This window comes from Bufo gargarizans, chromosome 4, assembly GCF_014858855.1.
Source record: "Bufo gargarizans isolate SCDJY-AF-19 chromosome 4, ASM1485885v1, whole genome shotgun sequence".
Taxonomy (NCBI): Eukaryota; Metazoa; Chordata; class Amphibia; order Anura; family Bufonidae; genus Bufo; species Bufo gargarizans.
In genome coordinates, this window is record NC_058083.1 from 142208303 (window position 1) to 142234516 (window position 26214).

General features: G+C 44.7%; 1 protein-coding gene across 3 annotated transcripts in view; it reads left to right on the forward strand.

The window, feature by feature from the left end:
* Positions 1-26214, forward strand: part of RHBDD1 (rhomboid domain containing 1) — a 93600-nt gene that overhangs the window by 55229 nt on the left and 12157 nt on the right. For all 3 annotated transcript variants that reach the window (XM_044289436.1, XM_044289437.1, XM_044289438.1), the window contains exon 6: positions 1462-1590. In XM_044289436.1, coding sequence (XP_044145371.1) covers positions 1462-1590 — 129 coding nt within the window. The remainder of the gene's footprint in view (positions 1-1461; positions 1591-26214) is intronic.

The window sequence follows — 26214 nt, forward strand, 5'->3', positions numbered from 1 at the left end:
CGGAAAGGCTGTTGCCATTTCATACTTTGGGCGTCTCGCCATTTTTCCTAACATAGGGAACATGGAGCAGCTGTACTACAAGGAAGGAGAAGCAGATGACGTCAACCGTGGTTGGATTTAACAGTTGAGAGCCTTGTTCATATTTATTAATTTTTTTAATTTATTTTATACACTTATATAGCGCTGACATATTCCGCAGCACATTACAGACGCCATCATCACTTTCTGTTCCCAGTGGGGCTCACAATCTAAGTTCCCTATCAGTATGTGGAGTGTGTGAGGAAAATTAGAGTAACCAGAGGAAACCGCCACAAACATGGGAAGAACATAAAAACTCCATGCAGATGTTGTCCTTTGTTGGATTCAAATCTACAACCCCAGCGCTGCAAGGCACTAGTGCTAACCACTGAGCCACCATACTGCATTGAGAGGATGCCAATAGAGGGCACTTAGTCTGCAGTGAGACATTTTTTATCCATTTCCACTGTGGTTTCAATACACTTTTGAAGAGTTGCAAGGTTCTAGTTTCTATTCGCTTGGATTTGAGAGTCGGACCCATCTCATTTTAGGCCGAGCTGCACTTACAATCTGAGACTATATTGTTAATATTTATGAGCATATTATAATCTTGTTGGCGAGCTTTTGAGCCCCATAAACATTTTGTTGGGCCACCATTTTGCTCATATCCATCCATCGTAATGTTAGGTTTACATTGAGAGGCTGATCTGATTTAACTCTGGACCTACATAATCAGTATTTTACATGACCATTGTTCATATTTGACTTGTACTCTTCATTATATACTTATAACTGGTCGTTGTGCATACTCCTCTTCTATGCTTTTAGTCATTTTGTATCTAAGACTCTTCAGTTTACAAATACCATAGCATGCCTTAAAGTGTAACTGTCATATATTTTTTTATTTGCCAGTTTCTTACAGCTAGGCATGTATACCTGAGTTAGCCTGTCAATGATTGTCAAAAGATCTGTAATCACCTTATAATAACAGCTTTCATTAATGTCCTCTGTTCCTTTCCACTGCTCCCTTAAAAGACAGTTGCTATGGCTTGTCGGTCTCTGGCTAAGACAGGAAGACGTAGGGGCGGTCCTCCACACTGCATGCCTGCATTAGGCTTCAGAGTGAGGAGGCGTGTCTCTCAGTAATCTAATCTGATTGGCTGGCAGGGAGCTGCTGGCTACAGCAAGTGTGTATAGGAAGTGATAGAAAGCGGTTTTGGCCTCAGAGGAGCCATTTTGAGAAGATCCTCATATTGTAGAGGTTAAAACAGTCGTAACTAAAGGAAGAACTCAAAGAAAACAGTGGTATGTGAAGAAATTAAAGATTGCTTTATGCAGTAACATATGCAATTTTTTTTGTTTTAATTTTATGAAAACATGGCAGTTACACTTTAAAAGTAATGTAAAAGTGTTAAACCTAAACAGTAAACATTTTTCAAATAGGGTATGCCAGGTATCCAGAGTACCAGTTCCAAGGAAACCGTGCTCCGGGGGCCTATAATGTGTACACTGGAGGGCTTAATGAAGAAGAACAGCTGCAGCAAGCCATAAGGGAGAGTCTTAATGGCCCAGGTATGGATTTTATGACTTGGCTGATTTAAATTAGTTGGGAAAACACATGTTAAATAGTAAATGTGTTTCAAGATTAGAAGGCATGAAGTTCTTGTAATTGAATGTACTTGGCAAGTATCAGAAGCAAAAGGATAACGATGAACTGGACGGCATCCAGGGGTACAACTAATGATGTCTTTATTTATATGAAGTTACAGCATTATTCTGCCTTGGGTTTTACAATAATATTCATTTATGTATTCTGTATGATGTACTCAGAAAAGTCCGAGGTGACTTCTGTTATCTGAAGCACTTATTTCTGTACACTAGATTTCGTACATTTGCCAGCAGAGGTTTGGCAACTGGAGTCCATATTATTCTAATAACTCAGGGTTGTAATTAAAGGGGTTCTCTGATTCTATAATGATTTTTTATGTATCTAGAGTACCCCCAACACTGCATATTTTTGCCCATGTGCCTTCCCCTCCCTCCCCCCCTCATATCAGCACTTTCCATCCCTTGTGGTTGACATCAGTACTTCCTGGAAGGATGCTTACATGGATTACTTACTGTTTCCTGTTGAGTTTGCTAACCATCCCCATGATCCATTTAAATGTCCAGATCCCTTAGAGCATGCACAAGACTATTATTGTTCCAGACAGTGCCGAAACGCAGTCACAGTGGTGGAATCATAGTGCACATGTGTCTTCCAAGTGACACTTCTCACAGAAAACGTCCTGGCTGCAATGTATAGTGACGTCAGCAATGACGATCATACATTGCAGCGGCTGGGAACAGGGAAGACAGCATCCAGATCGGGATGTCAGCTGAAGTAGCCAAATCCAGCCGGGGGCCATCATGTGACTATAAGGCATAGTGCGGAATTGGCAGCGCGATGGAACAGTAAGGCAACTTCCTTTCCTTTGGCAAAATGGGTCAAAAGAAGGACTTGACAGGCTCAGAAAAGTCAAAAATAGTGAGCTATCTTGCAGAGGAATGCAGCACTCTTAAAATTGCAAAGCTTCTGAAGCGTGATCATCGAACAATCAAGCGTTTCATTCAAAATAGTCAACAGGGTCGCAAGAAGCGTGTGGAAAAACCAAGGCGCAAAATAACTGCCCATGAACTGAGAAAAGTCAAGCGTGCAGCTGCCAAGATGCCACTTGCCACCAGTTTGGCCATATTTCAGAGCTGCAACATCACTGGAGTGCCCAAAAGCACAAGGTGTGCAATACTCAGAGACATGGCCAAGGTTAGAAAGGCTGAAAGACAACCACCACTGAACAAGACACACAAGCTGAAACGTCAAGACTGGGCCAAGAAATATCTCAAGACTGATTTTTCTAAGGTTTTATGGACTGATGAAATGAGAGTGAGTCTTGATGGGCCAGATGGATGGGCCCGTGGCTGGATTGGTAAAGGGCAGAGAGCTCCAGTCCGACTCAGACGCCAGCAAGGTGGAGGTGGAGTACTGGTTTGGGCTGGTATCATCGAAGATGAGCTTGTGGGGCCTTTTCGGGTTGAGGATGGAGTCAAGCTCAACTCCCAGTCCTACTGCCAGTTTCTGGAAGACACCTTCTTCAAGCAGTGGTACAGGAAGAAGTCTGCATCCTTCAAGAAAAACATGAATTTCATGCAGGACAATGCTCCATCACACGCGTCCAAGTACTCCACAGCGTGGCTGGCAAGAAAGGGTATAAAAGAAGAAAATCTAATGACATGGCCTCCTTGTTCACCTGATCTGAACCCCATTGAGAACCTGTGGTCCATCATCAAATGTGAGATTTACAAGGAGGGAAACCAGTACACCTCTCTGAACAGTGTCTGGGAGGCTGTGGTTGCTGCTGCACGCAATGTTGATGGTGAACAGATCAAAACACTGACAGAATCCTTGGATGGCAGGCTTTTGAGTGTCCTTGCAAAGAAAGGTGGCTATATTGGTCACTGATTTGTTTTTGTTTTGTTTTTGAATGTCAGAAATGTATATTTGTAAATGTTGAGATGTTATATTGGTTTCACTGGTAAAAATAAATAATTGAAATGGGTATATATTTGTTTTTTGTTAAGTTGCCTTATAATTATGCACAGTAATAGTCACCTGCACACACAGATATCCCCCTAAAATAGCTAAAACTAAAAACAAACTAAAAACTACTTCCAAAAATATTCAGCTTTGATATTAATGAGTTTTTTGGGTTCATTGAGAACATGGTTGTTGTTCAATAATAAAATTAATCCTCAAAAATACAACTTGCCTAATAATTCTGCACTCCCTGTAGATAGTTAATTAAGTATTTTTAAACCCACACTCTCTGTTCCTTGTGGCCCCAACGCCTGGAATTTGGGAGGTAATTGTAACCCAAACTGTGAACATGTCCTGTGCTCTGTGTAATACATTTTCTACAAAGCCAGAAAACCCATCCACTAGTATACAGCTATCAGAATGTGTCCAAGAGAAGGCTAAGTAGGAATAGTATCTCGTTCTGAGTTATACATTTTATTATCTGTATTTGCCCATTTATAGGCGAGACTTTGACTGAAAATGAACAATACTATATACGTATAGTATATCTATAGTATACCTATAAGTGGCTTATATAGCGCATCACTAAATAACACGGTGCAGTTTCTCACAAAGACTAAAATATTGTAAACGCTTACAGTAAATGACATTAGGATGAAACCCGGATCACGCTGCGCTGAAACATTGTTGTTATTGGCCGGGGCTCCAACATGATTTAATGCTCTCCCAGATGATAACATGCATTTTCACAGCCGCTGACCATGCCACACTGACTAATATGGGATTTTTTTTTTCTTCGCGTTGAATTTTGGCAACTCTTGTAACTTAAGAAAATAAAGGCCGTCTCTATGAATGCATGTTTTGTCTTAATTCCAATAACAACATTTTTCCACATCCAAGTCGTGAAACGTTTGGGGGCCGCATTAAATGAATCTCTTTTTACCTTCATTAACACCCAGGAGAAATATTTTAATTCCTGGAAATATCAAACATGCCCTTTATTAGCCGTCTGTTTTCATAACTGTGTTGCTGTCCTTCTCATATTTTCGTTAACGTGCAGTCTCCCACTTAACGGATTTTATAGTATTAAACATGAATCTGCCTTTTATTGGTAGCAGGACTCGGCATTAGAGCGAGTTCAGAGTGATTTCAGGGAAAAGCAGCGTGATCCACTCCCTAGACTATAAGAAGCACCAATATTCAGGTGGGAGGAAAGAACTATTGCAGGGTAATTCACTAAATACACTGAATCCTGGTGCACTGATAGGTAGCAGACTGAAGAGAAGCTCTCAGCATGCTTTTTAGTAAATACTTAAAGGGATTATCCAACATCTCCGATGTTCAGAGCTGAACCCGGACATACCATTATTTTCACCCAGGCAGCTCCTGAGGCTGGCATCGGAGCCTCTATTTTGTTTTCAATAACACACTCCCGGGCGGATACTTCCGACTCTGATGGGCGTGCTTTAGCGCTGCCCTATCCATTTTACTGGCTAGGGCAGCACTAAATCCCACCCATCAGTGCCAGTGACGTCACCGGGGTTCCTGCCAGCCCCATGGAGAGCCCCGGTACGTCACCGGATCTCCAAAAAATGACTTTTCCATCTCGATTTAGCGCAGGGCAAAGGAGAGCATCGGAGCATGAACTGCTCCGATCCTCATGTCAGGGAGGCTGCCGGGGTGAAAATTGAGGTATGTCCGGGTTCAGCTGTGAACCCGGACAACCCCTTTAAGGAATTGTAGTATTTGTATGAAACTTTTTTTTTACTTCTATACTCTTTTCCTTATCCCTTTACACATTGAAGGGGTTGTCTCACTTCAGCTTTTAAGTTAATACAAGGCACTAATATATAATGATATATTGCCTCTTTTACTGGCTGGATTCATGCTTCCGTCACATTATCCACTGCTCATGACCACCCTACAATCCAGCGGTGGTTGTGCCTGCACACTGTAGGAAAAAGCACTGCCTCTCTGGTGGCTGGTACTGTGGTAGTGTAGCGCATGTGCAGCAGCTCTCGTCCCGGTCACCTCGCATTTGCTCTGCAGCAGTGTCTGTAACCACTGGAAACTAGCAGTGTATAATGTGATGGAAAAATGAATCCATCTAGCAAAGGAGGCAATATGGACAATCACAGTACATTAGTAAGTGGCTTGTATTAACTTTTTTCTATGTGATCAATGTAATTTGCTGAAGTGAGACAACCCCTTTAAGGGCTCAAGCACACAGTTGTATTGTAGAGAGGTACAGGAGGCCTCTATTGTAACTTTGCATACCATACCTCTGCACAGTCCCCGATTTCAGTGGCTGGGGTAAGTCAGCTGTTCTCCTCCTCCTACACAGCCCAGAGAAGCACAATGTGATGTGTATCCTGCCTGCTGCTGTGGAGCGCAGATCATCAGAGGAACCAGATGAGTATGTACAGTTAGTTTTTTTCACTTCCTGTGAAGGGGGCACATAGCTGGGCAAAACTACTTGAGAGGGGGCATATATTAGGGCAAAACTACTGTGAGGGGGCACATATCAGGGCAATCCTACTGGGAGGGGGCACATATCAGGGCAATCCTACTGGGAGGGGGCACATATCGGGGCAATCCTACTGGGAGGGGGCACATATCGGGGCAATCCTAGTGGGAGGGGCCACATGTCAGGGCAATCCTACTGGGAGAGGGCACATATCAGGGCAAAACTATTGCGAGGGGGCACATATCAGGGCAGAACTACTGTGAGGGGGCATGTATCGGCAAAACTATGCAAGGGTGCGCATATCAGGGCAAAACTACTGTAAGAGGGGATATTAGTGCATAACTACTGTGAGGGGGCACACATCTGAGAAAAAATACTGTGAGGGGGCACATATAACTACTGTGAGGGTGCATATATCTGATATAACTACTGTGAGGGTGCATATATCTGATATAACTACTGTGAGGGGGCACATCTGGGTATAACTACTGTGAGGGAGCACATATCTGGCCATAACCACTGTGAGGGGGCACATATCTGGGTATAACTACTGTGAGGGGGCAAGTATCCGGGCATAAGTACTGTGAAGGGAACACATCTGGGCATAGGTACTGTGAAAGAGGTACATGTGGGCATAACTACTGTGAAGGGGGCACATATCTGGGCCTCACTACTATGAAGAGGGCACATGTTGGCATGACTATGGTGAAGGGGTCACAATGTTGGCATAACTACTGTGTAGTGGCATAAAGGAGGAATAATAACTATATGCCGGCATTACGGGGACTGCATGGGATTAGGTGTGTAAAGTTATGTTTTGTTAAAAATTTGTCCCTTACATGCCACATGCAATAGAAACCACGTCAACTAGGTGGTGAGCAGGTAAACAAAGAAGGTAAGGCTGCACTCAAATGGAGAAAATGGAACGCGTCCTTCTCTTCAACCAGCTGGGCGGGGGTCCCAGATGTCGGAGGATAGGTCATCAATATTAAAATCCCAGAAAACACCTTTAAAAATGTTTTATTATGTTGAAAAAACATACAATGGTATTGCCGCATCTATTACAACCCATACTATTATTATATTATTTAACCCACGTGGTGAATGCAATAGAAAGTTTAAAAAAATGCATATTTTTTTTGTTTATTCCACCTACCAAAAAAAAAGGATTAAGAAACTGTACCCCAAAATAGTACCAATGAAAATGTAATCTCATTCCATACAAAAGAAAAGCCTTCTCACGGCAACATAGACAAAAAGTCAAGTAAATAAATATAATGTCTCACGGTGTGCTGTCCGCATTTTTTGCGGACCCATTAAAATGAATGGCTCCGCATCCTATCCGCAAAAAAAAAAAGGGAACGGACATGGAAACAAACAATGTTCGTGTGCATGAGGCCTTAAGCTGTTATTTCCCCTGTTTATTTTTACAGTCGGCACTATGCTGTCGGAAACCTTCTGCTCATATCTCCTTTTATCAATCTGCTGGATACTAAATCATGGTTTGTCACTCCAGCCACCACTCTGTGGCTAACACGGCACCAGACTTTTCTAGTACAGCTAAGAGGCCTAATATGTGGCATACTTCTATGTATGTAAAAGATTTGTCCAGCTATGTTGCACTAAACATAGAGGAGCAATATCTAAGCAATGTACCCTCCGATAAATGCCGTCCACTGTGTTCCTGTGTCGAGTGTGCTGCTTATCGGTTACTTAACTTAAAAGTGAATCCACCTGGGTAATTTGCCAACATCCCAGATGGGATGTCAAGAGGCACAGCTTGTAATGTATGAATATAATTTATGCATTGTGTGCCAAGACACAAATAAGACCTTCTCTTATAAGTAAAATTAAAAATATTCTATAGAAATGCATCAAGACACCTGGTGAAGGCAAATAAAACCCCCTTACACACCTGCAAAATATTTACCTCTAAATACTGACAGCAGCACATCTGCCGAATTCTAGGTTGCACCAGGTTTTTGTTCTACTCATGCAAATGTTAAACACTGTCAGAGCAGGGCCCCCATAGTTACAGTATGTCCCCAGAGTGACTGAATATTCAAGGGGTTGTCCAGTATCTTACAAGATGACGTACTTTGTACACTCGAGTACTATGGGTATGAAAAGGACGACATAGTGTTCCAGCAGGACAATGACCCAAAGCATACATTGAGATTGGAGAAGAAATGGTTCAAGACAATGAAGTAGAAGTGCTGGATTGGCACCCACAGTCCCCAGACCTCAAGCCAACCAAACACTTGGGGGTATAATTGAAGAAAAACTGTATTCATATCCAAGTATGCACCAACATTGGGAACGTGTAGAAGAGACCTGGGAACAGATTTACGGTAGGTCAAGACATGCTTAAATCTGATTGAGAGCATGCCCAGAAGGATTCAGGCAGTGTTTAAAGCCAAAGATGTATTTACAAAATACTAACAAAATAATAAAAATTATCGTTTAGATTTTTAGGAGAAAAACTGTAACAATGCAGTTACATGAGAAGAATCTGCATAACTAATCATATGCTAAATAGTCCAATTTATGTATGAGCTGGCCAAGATGATTGTCTATAAAATTATGGCATAAACAAATTTTTACTCTAAAGTGTATTTTCATCTATTACTCTATCTCCTATTCCTCCTTGGATAGGCTCCAATGCAGGACGTAGTCTACAGCAACTGAATATCAGAAAGGATTTGCCACAGGGTGCAATGGTCGGCTAATAACTGTAGAATAAGGCAGTTTTGGTAAATAATGGTATTTGGGTAAAGTGATATAATAGGGATATCCGTTGGGCAGGATACATTTATATTAGTGGCACAACCCCTTTAATGTAAGCAGCCTGTAACATGAGTACATTGGCAGACTACAGTGTGCCATATTCAACAGCTAGCAGTTTACAGATTTTAAGGACAATAGTGAGGAATTTCATACGGTCAACAGTTGTTTTTTTGTTTTTTACCCTCATGGGACAGTTTTCTTTAAATAAACAACCCTGTTTCCAATAAGAGCTCCTTCAGGCAGTACTCGTTCTGTGGGTGTCTGCCTGTATTGAGCTCATCCTTCAATGGTGTAGAGTTCTAGTTAGGGCTTATTCACATGGCCGTTGTGGGTCCATTCCGTGCATTGGGGACCGCAATTTGGGGCCCCCAATGCACGGGCAACGTCCCTGCGGCGGCCGGGTCGGATCCAGACCCATTCAGCTTGAATGGGTGCATGATCCGTCCGCACTGCAAAAAAATAGAACATGTTCTATTCTTTTGAGGTGCGGAGACACGTATGCGGGACGCAATATGGCCACGGGCACACAACAGCCGTGTAAACAAGCCCTTAGGCTGTTAATCTGGCTAAAAATCTTATAAATAGGCCATATGAAGATTAGCTGAAATAACTAAATCATGGTGTGTAAAATATTGAATTAAATAATGTATTTATTGAAACTATTCACTGTGTGGCAGACAAATCTGAATGGTGCGCCTCAACCAGCTCAATGTAAAAGAGACCAATCCTTGTTCATCCCCTCCTTCTGATCCTCTTTTGGAGAAAAGGATGGCATGGGACTGGTTAGTATTTGCTAATATTACAGTACCTGTTCAAAAGGAGAGCCCCTTAGTTCATACACCTGTGAGCATAGGGATAATTTAGGTACCTTTTCTTCATGTGCCCCCTGTGGGGTTTCGCTCTGGTAGATAGGGTAAGCGGGTGCAGTACAGAGGCAAAATACAAGTTCTTAACTCAAACGTCAGTGTTTATTCACACTTGAGGCAATTGCACAAAACAGCACGTAACTTCTGTCTTGGTGTTAATTCACACACAATGGAAAGTTCATATAACATAAGTCACCTTGCTGGCAGTTCTGCCTCCAATAGTCCACAGCAGGCTTTAGGGGGCCTGTTTCCCCAGAATGCGTCTCTCAGCCCTCCAGCACGGCACAAAGCCTCAGATCCTAAAAATAGAGGCATCTCTGCTAAGCCCAGATGCATATTTAAGGACAGCAAGGTGCTGCCAAAACCCGGACCGGTACTTAAACTCCGGTCCGGTATTTGACCTCACCTAGCTGGAAAGCAGCCCATCCGCTCATGCTGGGAGGAAAATACCTGCCTTGCCAGACACAACCCCTCACTGTGTCACATACCCCTCCCCTTTGTTCAACCCTGTAGGGGTGGACACACGCCAGGCAATGCACCCGGGACAGGGCATCCGTGGTTCCCTGCAACCGGCCTGCTTTGTGTTCTGCCGAGAACTTAAAGTTCTGCAGAGACAAAAACCATCTGGTGACCCTGGTATTCCTGTCTTTGGCCTGGCTCATCCACCTGAGAGGGGAGTGGTCGGTCACCAGGCGGAACTTTCTCTCCAACAAATAGTAGCGGAGAGACTTGAGTACCAACTTGATAGCCAGGCACTCTCTCTCCACTATACTGTACCTCGTTTAGGCTGGGGTGAGCTTTCAGCTTTGGTAGACAACGGGATGCTCCTCCCCGTTGACTTCCTGAGACAGTACAGCACCAAGGCCTACTTCGGAGGCCTCCGTTTGTACCACAAACTCCCTCTTGAAGTCGGGCGTCACCAAAATCAGTGACCCACACAGGGCCGACTTCAAAGCGGCAAATACCTCTAATGCCCGATCATTCCAGCATACCATCACTGATTTCCGTCCCTTCAAGAGCCCTGTCAAGGGTGCGGCTAGAGTAGCAAAGTGGGGAACGAACCTCATGTAATAGCCCACTATTCCCAGGAATGACTTTATCTGCCTAGTTGTGACAGGTCGGCGCCAATTCTGTATCGCCTCTATTTTGTTCACTTGGGGTTTGATGACTCCGCGACCAATGACATACCCCAAGTACTTTGTCTCTTCTAACCCTATTGCACCTTTTTTTGGGTAAGCGGTTAGGCCAGCTTTCCGAAGGGAGTCCACTACAGCCTGCACTTTGGGTAGGTGACTTTCCCAGTCGGTACTGTGGATGACAATATCGTCCAGGTAAGCCGAAGCGTACCGACTATGTGGACAAATCACAATGTCCATTAGTCGCTGAAAAGTGGCGGGGGCACCATGCAGACCAAAGGGTAAGACCTTATATTGATACAGCCCCTCAGGCGTGATGAAGGCAGTTTTCTCTTTGTCAGCCTCCGTTAAGGGCACCTGCCAGTACCCTTTCGTGAGGTCCAAAACAGAAAAATACCGAGCTTGTCCTATTCTCTCGATGAGCTCATCCACCCGGGGCATGGGATATGCATCGAATTTGGAAACCTCGTTAAGTTTTCGAAAGTCGTTATAAAACCGCAACATCTTGTCTGGCTTGGGTATCAATACTATAGGACTGGCCCACTCACTTTTTGACTCCTCAATGATGTCTAGCTGCACCTCCTCCGATGTGGCTTTTCGCCGAGTCTGTCATGTGGGATTATGGAAGTGTGTCCAGGGAGGTCCAAGAACACATCCGTATTCCGACTAACGAACTCCCTGGCCTCCTGAGTCTGTTTAGAGGAGAGGCTGTCAGCAATTTTTACTGTGGCAGCCACCTCTCTTGCATCAGACAGAGGGGCCGGTACCTCTTCTCATAGAAAACCAGGCCACGGGCTGTCTTCTGTACAGGTTTCCCTATTTTTCCACGGTTTGAGTACATTCACATGGTAAACCTGCTCTGGCTTTCGCCGCCTTGGCTGGTGTACCTTGTAGTTTACATCTCCAATTTTCTAGAGCACCTCATAGGGCCCCTGCCACCTAGCCAGGAACTTATTGTCCACGGTCAGCATCAGAACCAAAACCCGATCACCCAGGTTAAAGATCCTGACCCGAGCCTGCCGATTATAGACCCAACTGTGGGCTCGCTGAGCTGTCTCCATATGCTCCCTATCAAGAGGCAACACTGTCTCTATCTGATCTTGCATCTTGTAACGTACTGAATGACACTTTTATGTGGAGTGGGTTGTTGTTTCCACGCCTCTTTAGCCACGTCCAAGAGACCGCAAGGATGTCTGCCATATAGCAGTTCGAAGGGCGAGAACCCAGTAGAGGCCTGCGGTACCTCTCGCACTGCGAACATGAGATAGGGCAGAAGGAGGTCCCAGTCCTTCCCATCTTTAGACACTACCCTTTTCAACATATTTTTTAATGTTTGGTTAAACCGTTCTACCAGACCGTCCGTTTGCGGATGGTAAACGGACGTCCTTAGTTGTTTTATGTGCAGCAACTTACAGAGTTCCCTCATCACCTCGGACATAAAAGTGGTCCCTTGGTCAGTCAGAACCTCTTTACGTAGTCCCACTCGGGAAAACCTCTCCATTAATTCCTTAGATATGAGTTTAGCTGAGGTATGTCACAGTGGCACCGCCTCCGGGGCCTGAGTGGCGTAGTCTAGAATGACTAAGATCTGTTGATGCCCTATGGCGGACTTCGGTACTGGGCCTATGAGGTCCATAGCTATTGGGTCAAACGGTACTTCGATAATCGAGAGAGTACTAGGGGACTACTGAAATGTGGCCGGGGGCTAGTTACGGTATCTGGCAGATCGGGCAAGACTTACAAAATTCTTCCACTTCTTTGAATATGCTGGGCCAGGAAAACCGCTGTAGAATACGATCCTGAGTTTTCTGCAGCCCCAGGTGACCGTCGAGTTGGTGGGCTAGATCTAACACAAGCTTGCGATAAACCCTGTGGACCACCAACTGTTCAATAGGTTCACCCCCTAGTTGGTTTACCCGATACAACATATCCTGATGAACCTCAAAACGGGGAAACACTGACTCTGCCCCAGGTTGTTGTGGTTCACCATCTATTATTAACACATTTTCCCAGGCACGGGATAGGGTTGGGTCCGGACGTTGGGCAGTAGCAAAATTATCCCCGGAGACATTGAGTCCTCCACATCTCCCACTATCACTCTTCCACCGAAGTGGCGGTCACCCCTATGCTGGCCCTTTGGTCTCAGGTTCCCAGGGTTCTGGTCTCCCAGAGCTGGGCCACTCTGCTAGGGTTACCCCTGTCTCATGGGTATCAGTCACTCTCATAGCAGGCTACAGTGCCAGGAAGCCAGGGAAGTCTCTCCCTATTTTAAGTTCTTAGTGTAAATTTGGGGCAACTGACACTTTGTGAGTCCATCTGCCAGCCCCTGTGGTTAGAGACACCAGGGCGGTTGGATAGTCTTTTAAGTCTCCATGGATGCAAATGACCCTGACTTTCCTGCCAGTATACTCCGCTGACCGTACCAGGGGAGCCATTACTAGGGACACCAGACTCCGCTGGAGTCTCCTACCGCCACCTGGCGCAGGTGGTTTAGAGTTTTATGGGGTACCTGCTGCACATAGCTTCCTGGCATATAGTGACTGACGGTAGCCATAGTTAGTATCCATGGGTTCCACCTGATGGGGACAGTCAGCGTTTACATGGCCCGGCTCCTGACACCGCCAGCAGACTATCGGAGCCAGGTCCATAGAGGGTACACCCCGGGTGGATTTGGTTGGTACAAGTCGCCGGGTCTGGGGTGGAGATTTATGGGATTTGACTGCCCCCTCCCAAAAGAACCCCCTGTAACAGTCTTAGTAGCCTCGTAGCGCTCCACCAGGTCCAACATTTCTAGGGCGTTGCCAGGAGACACATAGCCGATCCAGTGCTGGAGAGGGGCTGGCAGAGCCCTCCAGAACATATTAGACAATAGTCTATCCAGCATAGCCATGGGACTCAGCACATCAGGCTGTAGCCACTTTTGCAAGACGTGGAGTAAGTCATAATACTGGGTCCTCACTGGCTCAGCCGGCTTAAACCTTCACTGATGTAGCCGCTGGGCCCGGACCAACACATTCACCCCCAGTCTTGCCAAAATGTAACCCTTTACTTTTTGGTAGTTGGTCGCTTGATCATCCGGCAAGTCGAAATACATTTGCTGGAAATCGGATGTCAGGAATGGAGCGACGACCTCAGCCCACTGGTCATGGGGTAGCTTTTCCCTGATGGCCATTTTCTCATACATCGCCAGGTAGATTTCGATGTCGTCTGCGTGGTCATCTTAGGAATCGCGGCACGGACTGCTTTTCGGGCATTGTGGATGCTCGGGGTTGCTCCTGCTGTCTGCCAAGTCATCACATGTTGTAGCAGCAACTGGTTAGTCTCCTGCTGCTGCTTATTAGCCTCGCATTGCTGCAGGTTTGTCTCTCGCTGCTGCAGATTAGCGTCCATAAGGGCCCTCACAACAGCCTCCATTTTGTCGTGGGGCACTGGTTGTAATACAGCGGGTTTAATGTACGACATACAACTGTGCCTGAAAAATGCAGAAACTAAAAATATTGGCGTTCACGCCAGCCTCACTGCTCTTGCCCGCATCCTCCACCAATTGTGGTGTTTTGCTCTGGTAGATGGCATAAGTGGGCGTAGTACAGAGGCAAAATACAAGTTCTTAACTCAAACGTCAGTGTTTATTCACACTTGAGGCAATTGCACAAAAGAGCACGTAACTTTGCAGGAAAGTACATATAACACAAGTAACCTTGTTTGCAGTTCTGCCTCCAGTAGTCCACAGCAGGCTTTAGGGGGCCTGTTTCCCCAGCGTGCGGCGGCACAAAGCCTGAGATCCTAAAAACAGAGGCATCTCTGCTGAGCCCAGCTGCCTATTTAAGGATAGCCAGGTGCTGCCAATACATGGACCGGCACTTAAACTCCGGTCCGGTATTTGACCTCACCTGGCTGGAAACCAGCCCAACCGCACATGCTGGGAGGAAAATACCTGCCTTGCCAGACACAACCCCTCACTGTGTCACACCCCATAGCAACTGCATAAGCTGCATATGATATGTATGACAATTGGTGTTTTATAATTCAATGTACACAAAAGACCATTTAAAGTCAACTAAATTCATTATTTATTAAACGCAAAATATCTGAATGTGTAACTATCCATCTACCGGTACTTAAAATCGCACTTACAATCAGACATTGGTTAGGGGTCATTGAATAGCTTTAATGTAAGCTTTCTCCCAAGTTGCAGTTCTCTTGCAGAGTCAGCAGGTTTTTCAGAGGGATTCCTTATGCTTTTCTATATTTATTTTACTGTCTATCTTCACAAGCCTTCCAGGGTCTCCTCAGGAATGTGCCTCCATGACCCAAGGTGTGTACCCTACAGTCTATCCCCTCCTTAGGGGGTCAAAGTTAAATTCTAGGGCCACAGGATTGGAATGATCTTTATTGATAAATATCATTATTTTGCTTGAAAATAAGCTTTCTCCCAAGTCGCAGTTCTCTTGCAGTCTGCATGGTGTTTTTCAAGAAGGATTTCCTCTGTTTTTCTGCATTCTTTTTATTGTCTACCTTCACAGATTTTCTAGGATCTCCTCAAGGTATGTACCCTACAGTCTATCCCCTTCTTAGGGATCGTGTATCAATTTTGTGGTAGGAACAATTCTTCACTGATTGCTCCTGATACATAGACATTTTTCTCCTATGCTGATTTCCAATGACTTTGGTCCAGCACACAAGTCTAGGGACGCAGAATTGTAATGATCTACGCTAAATATCATTGACCTGCTTGCAAATAAGCTTCCTCCCAAGTAGCCGTTCTCTTGCAGACTGCAGCAAATTTTCTAGAGGGATTCCCTGTGTTTTTCTGAATTCAGTTTACCATCTACCGTAATTTCACAAACCTTCTAGGGTCTGCTAAGGGATGTACCTCCATTATCCAAGTTATGCACCCTACAGTCTATCTTCTTCTTAGGGGGCTCTTGTTGTGGCAGGATTAATTCTTCATTGATTGTTCCTGATACAATGACGATTTTTCTCCTATGTTGATTTCTATTGACAAAGGCTCAGCACACAAAGTTAAATTCTAGGAACCCAAAATTGTAATGCACGAGTAAATATGCTTTGAAAACACTTAGGAAAACATGTGTAGGTCCTAAAAAGAGTCTTTGCTTGTTATTCAGTGTGTAAAAAGCTTAAAGGGAATCTGTCACCTGGTTTGAGCATATTAAGGCGTTACTACTGCCTGTCTTCATTTTTTGTTTTATGGTTTCATTAGCGATACAATCCACTTTTTATGTTATGCAAATGAGTGTCCAAGGTGTCCATTATTATCCTTCTCTGGAGACCAGTAACTCCCCCATACAGTGCCCATCCCACCTTTCTTTAGAGCCCAAGCACGCCTCTTCCAGCATAAGTAACTGCTCACACCCGAACTCTTTGCCGCCGCTCCCCTCCGCTATGTGAAATCTCACGCATGCGCAGTACCACGGACTATTAAATTGCATTTCCAAAATGATGCCAACATAAAGTAGACATATGGGGAATGTTAAGTAATAAATATTTTATGAGGTATCACTTTCTGTTTTAAAAGCAGAGAAATAAAAATTTTGAAAATTGCAAACTTTTCAACATTTTTGGTAAATTTTGGATTATTTTATAAATAAAGGTGAAATATATCAACTCAAATTTACCACTGTCATAAAGTACAATGTGTCACGAGAAAACAGTCTCAGAATGGCTTGGATAAGTAAAAGCGTTCCAAAGTTATTACCACATAACGTGACACAGGTCAGATTTGCAAAATTAGGCTCTGTCAGGAAGGGGGAAATGGCCCGGATGTGAAGTGTTTAACGCAACAAATAGCCCACTGCGTTTTATGCATATAACGTTAGAACAATAGCCCATTTTACTAGATGATTTGAACACTAAACTCAAGGAACAAATTAGTATTACACAGTCCTTTGTTCAAGAACCAAAATTTAATACTAAAGAAAAACAATTACAGTCCACATTGGAATATTTCCAATATCATCTTAAGGAGAGAAAACATAAACAGTTTGTACGCGATCTTGCTGACTTTAGAGAGAGCAAAGCTTATATCCTAATCAGTGAAAGGAGCAGAGTACCTGTCCAAGACACGGACCTGTCCTCCACTGAAACTGAACAGTCAGATTCCGAGAAAGAACAAAATATTGGAAGTAATAGAAATCCAATACGTGTCAGAGGTAGAGGAAAAAGGAATTACAGGGGGAACACACAGGGTAGAGGTAACTCCTCCTCTTTTTTAACCCAGGCTCCATCATACCCGTTACGGAATTGCCCCCAACAGTACTCGGGTGTAATTCCGGCCCAAAAATAATTTGTCCACTCAATCCCTCAAGGCCTCCGAAATAAGTATTTTAAAAAAGGGACTCTCATTCGTTCCAACAGCGAAGTTTAAATTGTTTAGAACTATTGTGGACATTAATTTATTTGTACGCAAACTGAGATGGTTCAAGCATTTCTCTAACATGGATAAAAAACAAAGCCTTGAGTTGGGTGTTCCTACTGAGATACTTGAGGATGTCAGATTGTTGTATGACTTATCTTCTCAGGGGGGACCTCTGGTAAGAGAAGGCCCTTTTAAATCCCTTAAAAACAAGAGTAACAAAACTCCTCCTAGCGGCGATACCAATTGCATTGATGTTTTCTTAAATTCCATCAGCAATGACCTAGAATCAACGTTTTTACATTTTACTCCACCCAATTGCAGTAAAGATGAATTGATAGCTTTAAATAATCTGGAAAAAGATAAGAACATAATCATTAAACCTTCTGATAAGGGTGGTAATACAGTCATTCTGGACACTACCATGTATAAATCTACAGTGGGGTATTAAGGATTTCTAATGAATTAATTGGTAAATTCCTTGGTAAAATAAGTATTTGGTCACCTACAAACAAGCAAGATTTCTGGCTCTCACAGACCTGTAACTTCTTATTTAAGAGGTTCCTCTGTCCTCCACTCATTACCTGTATTAATGGCACCTGTTTGAACTTGTTATCAGTATAAAAGACACCTGTCCACAACCTCAAACAGTCACACTCCAAACTCCACTATGGTCAAGACCAAAGAGCTGGACACCAGAAACAAAATTGTAGACATGCACCAGGCTGGGAAGATTGAATCTGCAATAGACAAGCAGCTTGGTGTGAAGAAATCAACTGTAGGAGCAATTATTAGAAAATGGAAGACATACAAGACCACTGATAATCTCCCTCAATCTGGGGCTCCATGTAAGATCTCACCCCGTGGGGTCAAAATGATCACAAGAACGGTGAGCAAAAATCCCAGAACCACACGGGGCGACCTAGTGAATGACCTGCAGAGAGCTGGGACCAAAGTAACAAAGGCAACCATCAGTAACACACTACGCCGCCAGAGACTCAAATCCTGCAGTGCCAGACGTGTCCCCCTGCTTAAGCCAGTACATGTCCAGGCCCGCCTGAAGTTTGCTAGAGAGCATTTGGATGATCCAGAAGAGGATTGGGAGAATGTCATATGGTCAGATGAAACCAAAGTAGAACTTTTTGGTAAAAACTCAACTCGTCGTGTTTGAAGGAAAAAAATGCTGAGTTGCATCCAAAGAACACCACACCTACTGTGAAGCATGGGTGTGAAAACATCATGCTTTGGGGCTGTTTTTCTGCAAAGGGACCAGGACGACTGATCCGTGTAAAGGAAAGAATGAATGGGGCCATGTATCATGAGATTTTGAGTGAAAAGCTCCTTCCATCAGCAAGGGCATTGAAGATGAAAGGTGGCTGGGTCTTTCAGCATGACAATGATCCCAAACACACCGCCCGGGCAACGAAGGAGTGGATTTCAAGGTCCTGGAGTGGCCTAGCCAGTCTCCAGATCTCAACCCCATAGAAAACCTTTGGAGGGAGTTGAAAGTCCGTGTTGCCCAGCAAGAGCCCCAAAACATCACTGCTCTAGAGGAGATCTGCATGGAAGAATGGGCCAAAATACCAGCAACCTGTGTGTGTAAAGCTTGTGAAGACTTACAGAAAACGTTTGACCTCTGTCATTGCCAACAAAACATATATAGCAAAGTATTGAGATGAACTTTTTTTATTGAACAAATACTTATTTTCCACCATAATTTGCAAATAAATTCTAAAAAGAAAATTAGACAATGTGATTTTCTGGATTTTTTTCTCATTATGTCGCTCATAGTTGAGGTATACCTATGATGAAAATTACAGGCCTCTCTCACTTTTTTAAGTGGGAGAACTTGCACAATTGGTGGCTGACTAAATACTTTTTTGCCCCACTGTATGTGTGAAACTCTTTTGGCACCTAGGGATTGATATGAAGTGTTAGTTGGAGATCCCACTAATCAATATAAACAGGAACCCTGGACAATGCAAAAGTCAATAAATTGATCAATCAGGAGGAATACGATTTCCTACTTCCCAAATGGCCACGTTCTACTGCCTTCCCAACGTGCACAAGGGGTACGGCCTTTAAAGGGACATCCCATTGTTTCGGGGGCAGGTAGCCTTTGCCAAAATCTTGGTGTTTATATTGACAAAATACTTTCACCATTTGTGATTACTTTGCCCTCTTATGTACGTGATACAGGTGACCTTCTTAAACAACTTGAAGGTATCCATCTGGAAGAGGGGTCTATTTTGGGGAGTATTGATGTGGAGGCACTGTATTCGTCCATCCCTCATTAATTTGATTTACGTGCAGTGGAATATTTTCTCTCCACAAGGGGATGTCAATTTACTGCGCATAATCGGTTTGTTCTCCAGCTACTTCAGTTTTCTCTCACTAAAAATTATTTCCTCTTTAATGGGAGGTTCTACCACGAGCTCAGGGGCACCGCAATGGAGAGCTCTTGTGCCCCATCGTATGCAAATCTGTTCCTGGGCTGGTGGGAGGGTACCTGCATTTTTGGGGATGTACCAACAGCGGAGACAAAGAGCATTCATATGTGGCCGCGATTTATCAATTATGTTTTTGTTATCTGGAAAGGGAGTATGGAGACATTTGCCAGCTGGGTCAAGGGCTTAAATAACAACACTATTGGCCAACACTATTGGCCTTCGACCTCTGAATGCCACAAGACAAAATTACCTTTTCTCGATATACAGTACAGACCAAAAGTTTGGACACACCTTCTCATTCAAAGAGTTTTCTTTATTTTCATGACTATGAAAATTGTAGATTCACACTGAAGGGATCAAAACTATGAATTAACACATGTGGAATTATATACATAACAAAAAAGTCTGAAACAACTGAAAGTCATATTCTAGGTTCTTCAAAGTAGCCACCTTTTGCTTTGATTACTGCTTTGCACACTCTTGGCATTCTCTTGATGAGCTTCAAGGGGTAGTCACCTGAAATTGTTTTCACTTCACAGGTGTGCCCTGTCAGGTTTAAGAGGAGACTGTGTGAATCAGGCCTTCATGGTAGAATATCTGCTAGGAAACCACTGCTAAGGACAGGCAACAAGCAGAAGAGACTTGTTTGGGCAAAAGAACACAAGGAATAATCATTAGACCAGTGGAAATCTGTGCTTTGGTCTGATGAGTCCAAATTTGAGATCTTTGGTTCCAACCACCGTGTCTTTGTGCGACGCAGAAAAGGTGAACGGATGGACTCTACATGCCTGGTTCCCACCGTGAAGCATGGAGGAGAAGGTGTGATGGTGTGGGGGTGCTTTGCTGGTGACACTGTTGGGGATTTCGGATATTTAGGTCAGGCCCAAGGTTCCAGCGGCTGGGGGTCGCTCTTTTCAGGGCGAGTGCTCTGACTACAGCCAGTTAGCCTATCTCCCCACTCAAGACTAGAGTCAGGGTCAGAGACAAGTAGGCTTAGCTGTATATTAAATACTGAGCAATATCTGCAGATCTCGCCTAGAAGCAACCCCCACCACAAACCGCCAAGCACTCACTAGGGCAAAAGACCATATACCCCTTTCCTAGCAAAGAGCCATACGCACCAGAGTGCGTGTGTAAGAATTTTAGTAACACTGTCTCACTTATTTTAAAGAGATTTGTGCTCGGATCGACTATCAGAGTGACAGTAACCTAAAGCATAGCAGTAGAGTAGTGGCGGAACTGCTGTAAAGGGTAGCCTAAAGGGGCCAAAAATACAAGACACGGTAGTGTGAAGACAAAGAACTGTATTGAAACATATTACAACAGCAAATTCTGAAAAGCTAATGACATCTCTCGTTTAGGGTTGGGATGTAACGAGTGTAACACCGTGATTTCCAACGACCCAGTTTCTTTATGATGTGACCCGGTACATTGTTTTTAGAGGCGGCAGAGGCTGCTCCTATTCTGAATGAATGGCCGGTAATGCTTAGTGAATCAACATCTAGTTTAGGCAGCAAGACGTGAATGTATTTCAGGAATGTTTGAATGCTGAGCGGCCCAGAGTTGTGCGCTAAAAGAGGGGAGTCGGGTGGAGCGTGTTTGATCAGAACCGCCCATTCGTCAAAGACTGCCACTGGACACCACTTGTTACCCGTAGTGAAATATTTAACCTTAGTGGTTTCGCCAGTTCTAGTAGTCTTAGTATGATCGAGTGTGGGGACGTAATGGGAGCCTAAGCATTTTAAATATTGTTTCTGAACAAAGGCGCTGCTAGAGCACGTGAATTCCCCGGGTCGTAGGAACCCGTAAAAACATAAATACAGGGCTGTTTTGATCAAGGCGCTTGTTTTCAAACCAAAGGGGTTTGCACTTAAGAACATCGACAAGGACTTGAACATTTCCCCTGAGAAGGGTCTCCTGGAAATCTTACTAACAGCTGAAGATTTATGTATACGCTTTAATGGGGTGCGCTAAAAATAAGGAAGGCCTGTCGGGATAGGAAATATGCCAATAGTGTTGTATTACAGCTAAATATAACTTGATTGTACCATGAGAAAGTTTAAAGAGGACCTTTCACCAGAATTAAACTTCTAAAGTAACTATACAGGCATGTAGAGCGGCGCCCAGGGACCCCCCTGCACTTACTGTTATACCTGGGCGCCGCTCCGTTCTCCCGTAATTGCCTCCGGTATCTTTACAGTTAGGCTCCACCCAGGGGAACCTGCCGGCGCTCCTTCTCCCATGCTGCAGAAGGAGGCGCCGGCAGGTTTCCCTGGGTGGAGCCTAACTGTGAAGATACCGGAGGCAATAACGGGAGAACGGAGCGGCGCCCAGGTATAACAGTAAGTGCAGGGGGGTCCCTGGGCGCCGCTCTACATGCCTGTATAGTTACTTTAGAAGTTTAATTCTGGTGAAAGGTCCTCTTTAAGGTCTGAGTGGCAAAATGCTATGAACGCGAGTAGGTGTGTGACGTGATCCAAACCCTGTTGTGGACACAATAGCTGAAACCTAGTGAAGTGGGACCAAGCCGTCTGGTACGTCCTCGCCGTGTTCTTGGATAATGACTTCTGCATGAGAACCCTGGCTGTATCCAGGTGCACCCTTAATGCATGACTAACAGGTTGTGCAAAGGTGTTGGGGTTGGTGTTGGGTCCGCCTCTGGTGAAATCTGAAAGAAAAACTGCAATTTACCCCTGGATAGTGTGTCTGCTGCAACATTTACCTTCCCGGGAATATGTACACAATCGAAATGGAACTGGTGTTCCAAAGCCAACCAGATAAATTGCCTCATGAAGGACATGATCTCTGTGGAAGCTGAACTGCCCTTATTAAGCAAGGCTGCCAGACCTGCATTATCCATTAAAATTAAAACTGGGTGCTTGCTCCAGTAAGCTCCCCATGCCTGTGCTGCAGCAACAATAGGGTATATCTCGAATAACGAGGAACATCGGGAAAATCCCGGAATAAGCATGACCTCGGGTGGCCAAGCGTTGGCTAGCCAATGGCTGCCGTAAATGGCCGCGAACCCTATAGCTGACCAAGCATCGACATGGAGGACCGGAGATTCACTAGATACTGCCGGAGTGAAAAATGAAATGCCGTTCCAACTGGAAAGGAACAGGTCCCACATGATAAGATCGGCCAAAGCCTGTTGATCTAACCTCACTTGGCTATCTTGGTCTGTTGTTAACGGAAGCAGGCTAAGGAGTCTAGAGATAAAAGTCCTGCCCTGCGGGATAATCCTCATGGCGTAGTTGACCATACCCAGTAGACTCTGAAGATCTGCTCTGAAACAAACGCCTGCGTGAGCTAACCTATGAACTGTGTCTCTGACTCTCTGTAACTAGTCCTGAGGCAAACTGGCTTGTAACGTGTCAGTGTCTAGCTGGATGCCTAAGAACGTCAATCTAGTGTGTGGTCTGTCGAGTTTATGATCAGCTACTGGAACACCGAGCTTCCCAAAGACTTCAGTCAAAACCCCCACATCCCTAGGAAGCCAAGATGGAGGTTCGATCAACAGAAAGTCGTCTTGATAATGTATGACGTGATGGGCACTGAAGGTATGCTCGAGAATCCAGTGCAGACTTCCAGCAAATTGATCGAACTGCCGCGAGCTTGATTTTGAACCGAATGTGAGACAATTGGCAAAATAGTTCAGACCATCCCATTTAATGCCGTGCCACTGCCAAAGTAGGGGGTGAATAGGTAACCGTTTAAAAGCATCGGTGATATCTGCCTTTGACTGCCACGCGTGCTGTCCCAAAGACAGTATTACCTGGATTGCCTCGTCTATGGATGCATATTTCATGCCAAACTCCTCAGAGGGAATAAGAGCATTGAGGCTAGGAATGTCTGAAGAATGTGGAGCTGACAGGTCATAAATAAGGCGTTTTTTATTTGAAAATTTCCCAATGACCATACCTATAGGACTGATTCTCCAGCACTCGAATGGGGGCTGACGCAGAGGGCCTATCAGATAGCCTTTCGCCAATTCTGATTGAATGAGGCTACTAACTGCCTCGGGGTTCCTGATGGCTGACAATAAATTCCTGCACTCGTATATGGTTTGTGGTAAGGATATCTGGCCTGTATGGAAGCCCTTAGTAAAACCACTAAGGAGGAAATTCACCCATTGTTTGTCTGGATGGTCTACCAGGAATGTAGCTAGTACGTCTACATGAAGCACCCTGCGGAATTAAAGTTATTACGAATCTGTGACTTGCCTAGGTATTTGATTGCCTAATTTGTCTACCCCTGTTGTGGACTTGGGCGTGACACTATCAGAAGCATATTTTACCTGGGAGCAGCCTGCTGGAGGGTTGTTAGATGAGCACCATTCTGCGGTATGGGAGTGAGAACCACATGTGGAACACGCGGGGCGACAGAAAAGCTTAGTGTCGGTAACTGACCAGTCGACCGTGTGCTGGAATTGCGTGAGTAAAGCTGCTGCCTTTGCGGAAAAACATCTATGGTAGTCATAGAATGCCGTTCCCCTGTATTTATGACCTAGATCCACTACTTTGTAAAGGTACAAGTCTAATTCCTTGCGGCGACTGGGGGACACGGAACAAACTACGTCCCGGTACAGGCTAAACACCAGAACAAAGTCTGTGATACTGAGTTTGCGGTTTGACATCCCTTTATTTAAGAATGACTGACACCTCACCGCAGGCGATGGTCTTGTTATCAGGTACCTCGTGTGTAGCAATGAGTAAGCAAGCTAAGTTCACGTCCTTACCGTCTAGGATATCCTGCCTAATATTGGCCGGTATGAAATGTGAAGGCGCAATATTGGGGAAGTTAGGGGGAAAGGTAGCCGTGGTCGTCTCGGGGACTGACAGAGTCAGTGGTCTTAGTATGGCGGTGCTGGAGGTGGTGGCCCTGTTCTCTATAGCCTCTAGTCTAGTATGGAAGCTAGACATAGAGGAATCAATATTGTTGATCGCGGCATGTAGCTGCGTAATGGAAGTCTGTATAGTGTTTGAGGAGAATAACTCTTGGCTGGACCCCAGTTCAGACTGTAACAGGCAAAATAATTCAGCCTTCCTGGCGGATGCTGGGAATGGGATGCCTCTGCGTAACAGCTCCGTAGTGATTTTAGAAACGGTCCAAGGCCCTAATGACGGAGTGACATCTCTGTCCGACTGCGGGTCCCCGCTTGCTTGGGATGATGATGCAGTGGATCCTGAATTTGTGGCAGCTCCATCTAGAAAGACATGAACCGTGTGAATCGTGCGCTAACTATGTGTGTAGAGTGACTACTATTGTGCGCCCTGGTGACACTGAGAGTGAAAGGAACGGAAACACAAGCCTAAGGATAACCACCCTGTGTAGCTCTTGTCCACCATGAGCCACACTGTGTATAACAGAATGCAATGTACAGCCATAAAAGCCAGCGCTCTACCGTGGGGAGGTGACCATGCCTATCTGTGGACCTACTGTTAAAGTCGTGCTATTGAGACTGAAAGGCATGTACCTGGACTGTCGACAGCCGTGACTAGCTTGGACATGACCTAGGATGAGGAGCGGATGTGACAGGGTTGCGTTGGCGTCTGAGGTCGTGACAGGACTTATGTTGTATCTGTGGAGGTGACAGACTCCGAGTATGCCTGAAGTCGTGACAGGACTTACATCGTGTCTGAGGACGTGACAGACTTGACGAGTGCCTGAAGTCGTGACAGGACTTATTGAGTCTGAAGACGTGACAGACCTGCCGAACGTGCCTGCTGGCGTGACAGGGATTCGACATGTCTGCGTTTTATGATAACTAACCATGGCTGTACATTGTACCCGTGGTGTGAAGGGTTTATTATTATATTTTTTTTTACCAGGCTACCTGTAGTTACTGCAACTGCAACACCAAAACATAGAACATAGATCAGCTGATAACCATGAGCCTGGTGTAACCGTGACACTTGTATATAGAGATATACCTGAGCAAAGACTCCGTAGGAAATTGAAATATATTCGGCTGAACCGCAGTGCACGGGCAGACACCTGTTATGAACAAATAGCAACATTCATATTCAGACAATACCATTGGAACATAAATATGTGAACCTTGAGAGAGGGGAAAAAAATGTAAAACATATAAACCACGTAAACACGGTACTCATGTAAAACTGAACGTCATGGAGAGCGAGCAGGTCTTGATGCAGAGAAAATTACCTGTACGAAAAGTTTTACCAACTAGAATAACGCAACCTATGTGCGCTCAGAGAATGTAGGGCTGGTGTTAGCTCCGTTAGTATGGTCAGAATCACGTCGTTACTATTATGCGGTACATGGCCACTGACATGTGGCTGCTATGTTGAAAAACAAACAACGATTTTAACGCTCCTATGGGAACAGTTACGTGCTGTACATAAATCTGACCCCTATTAAGTGGTGACTACTACGACCCATACTGTTACCATGGAAATTAGAGCCGGAGTCCTACTGTACACATGTGGTTTGCGGCAGCTGCACTGATTCGGATGTGCTGAGCCGCATGTAACGGAGCCAAGCGCTGGCTGGACGTGGGGCCCGGCTGTAGGAAAGAAG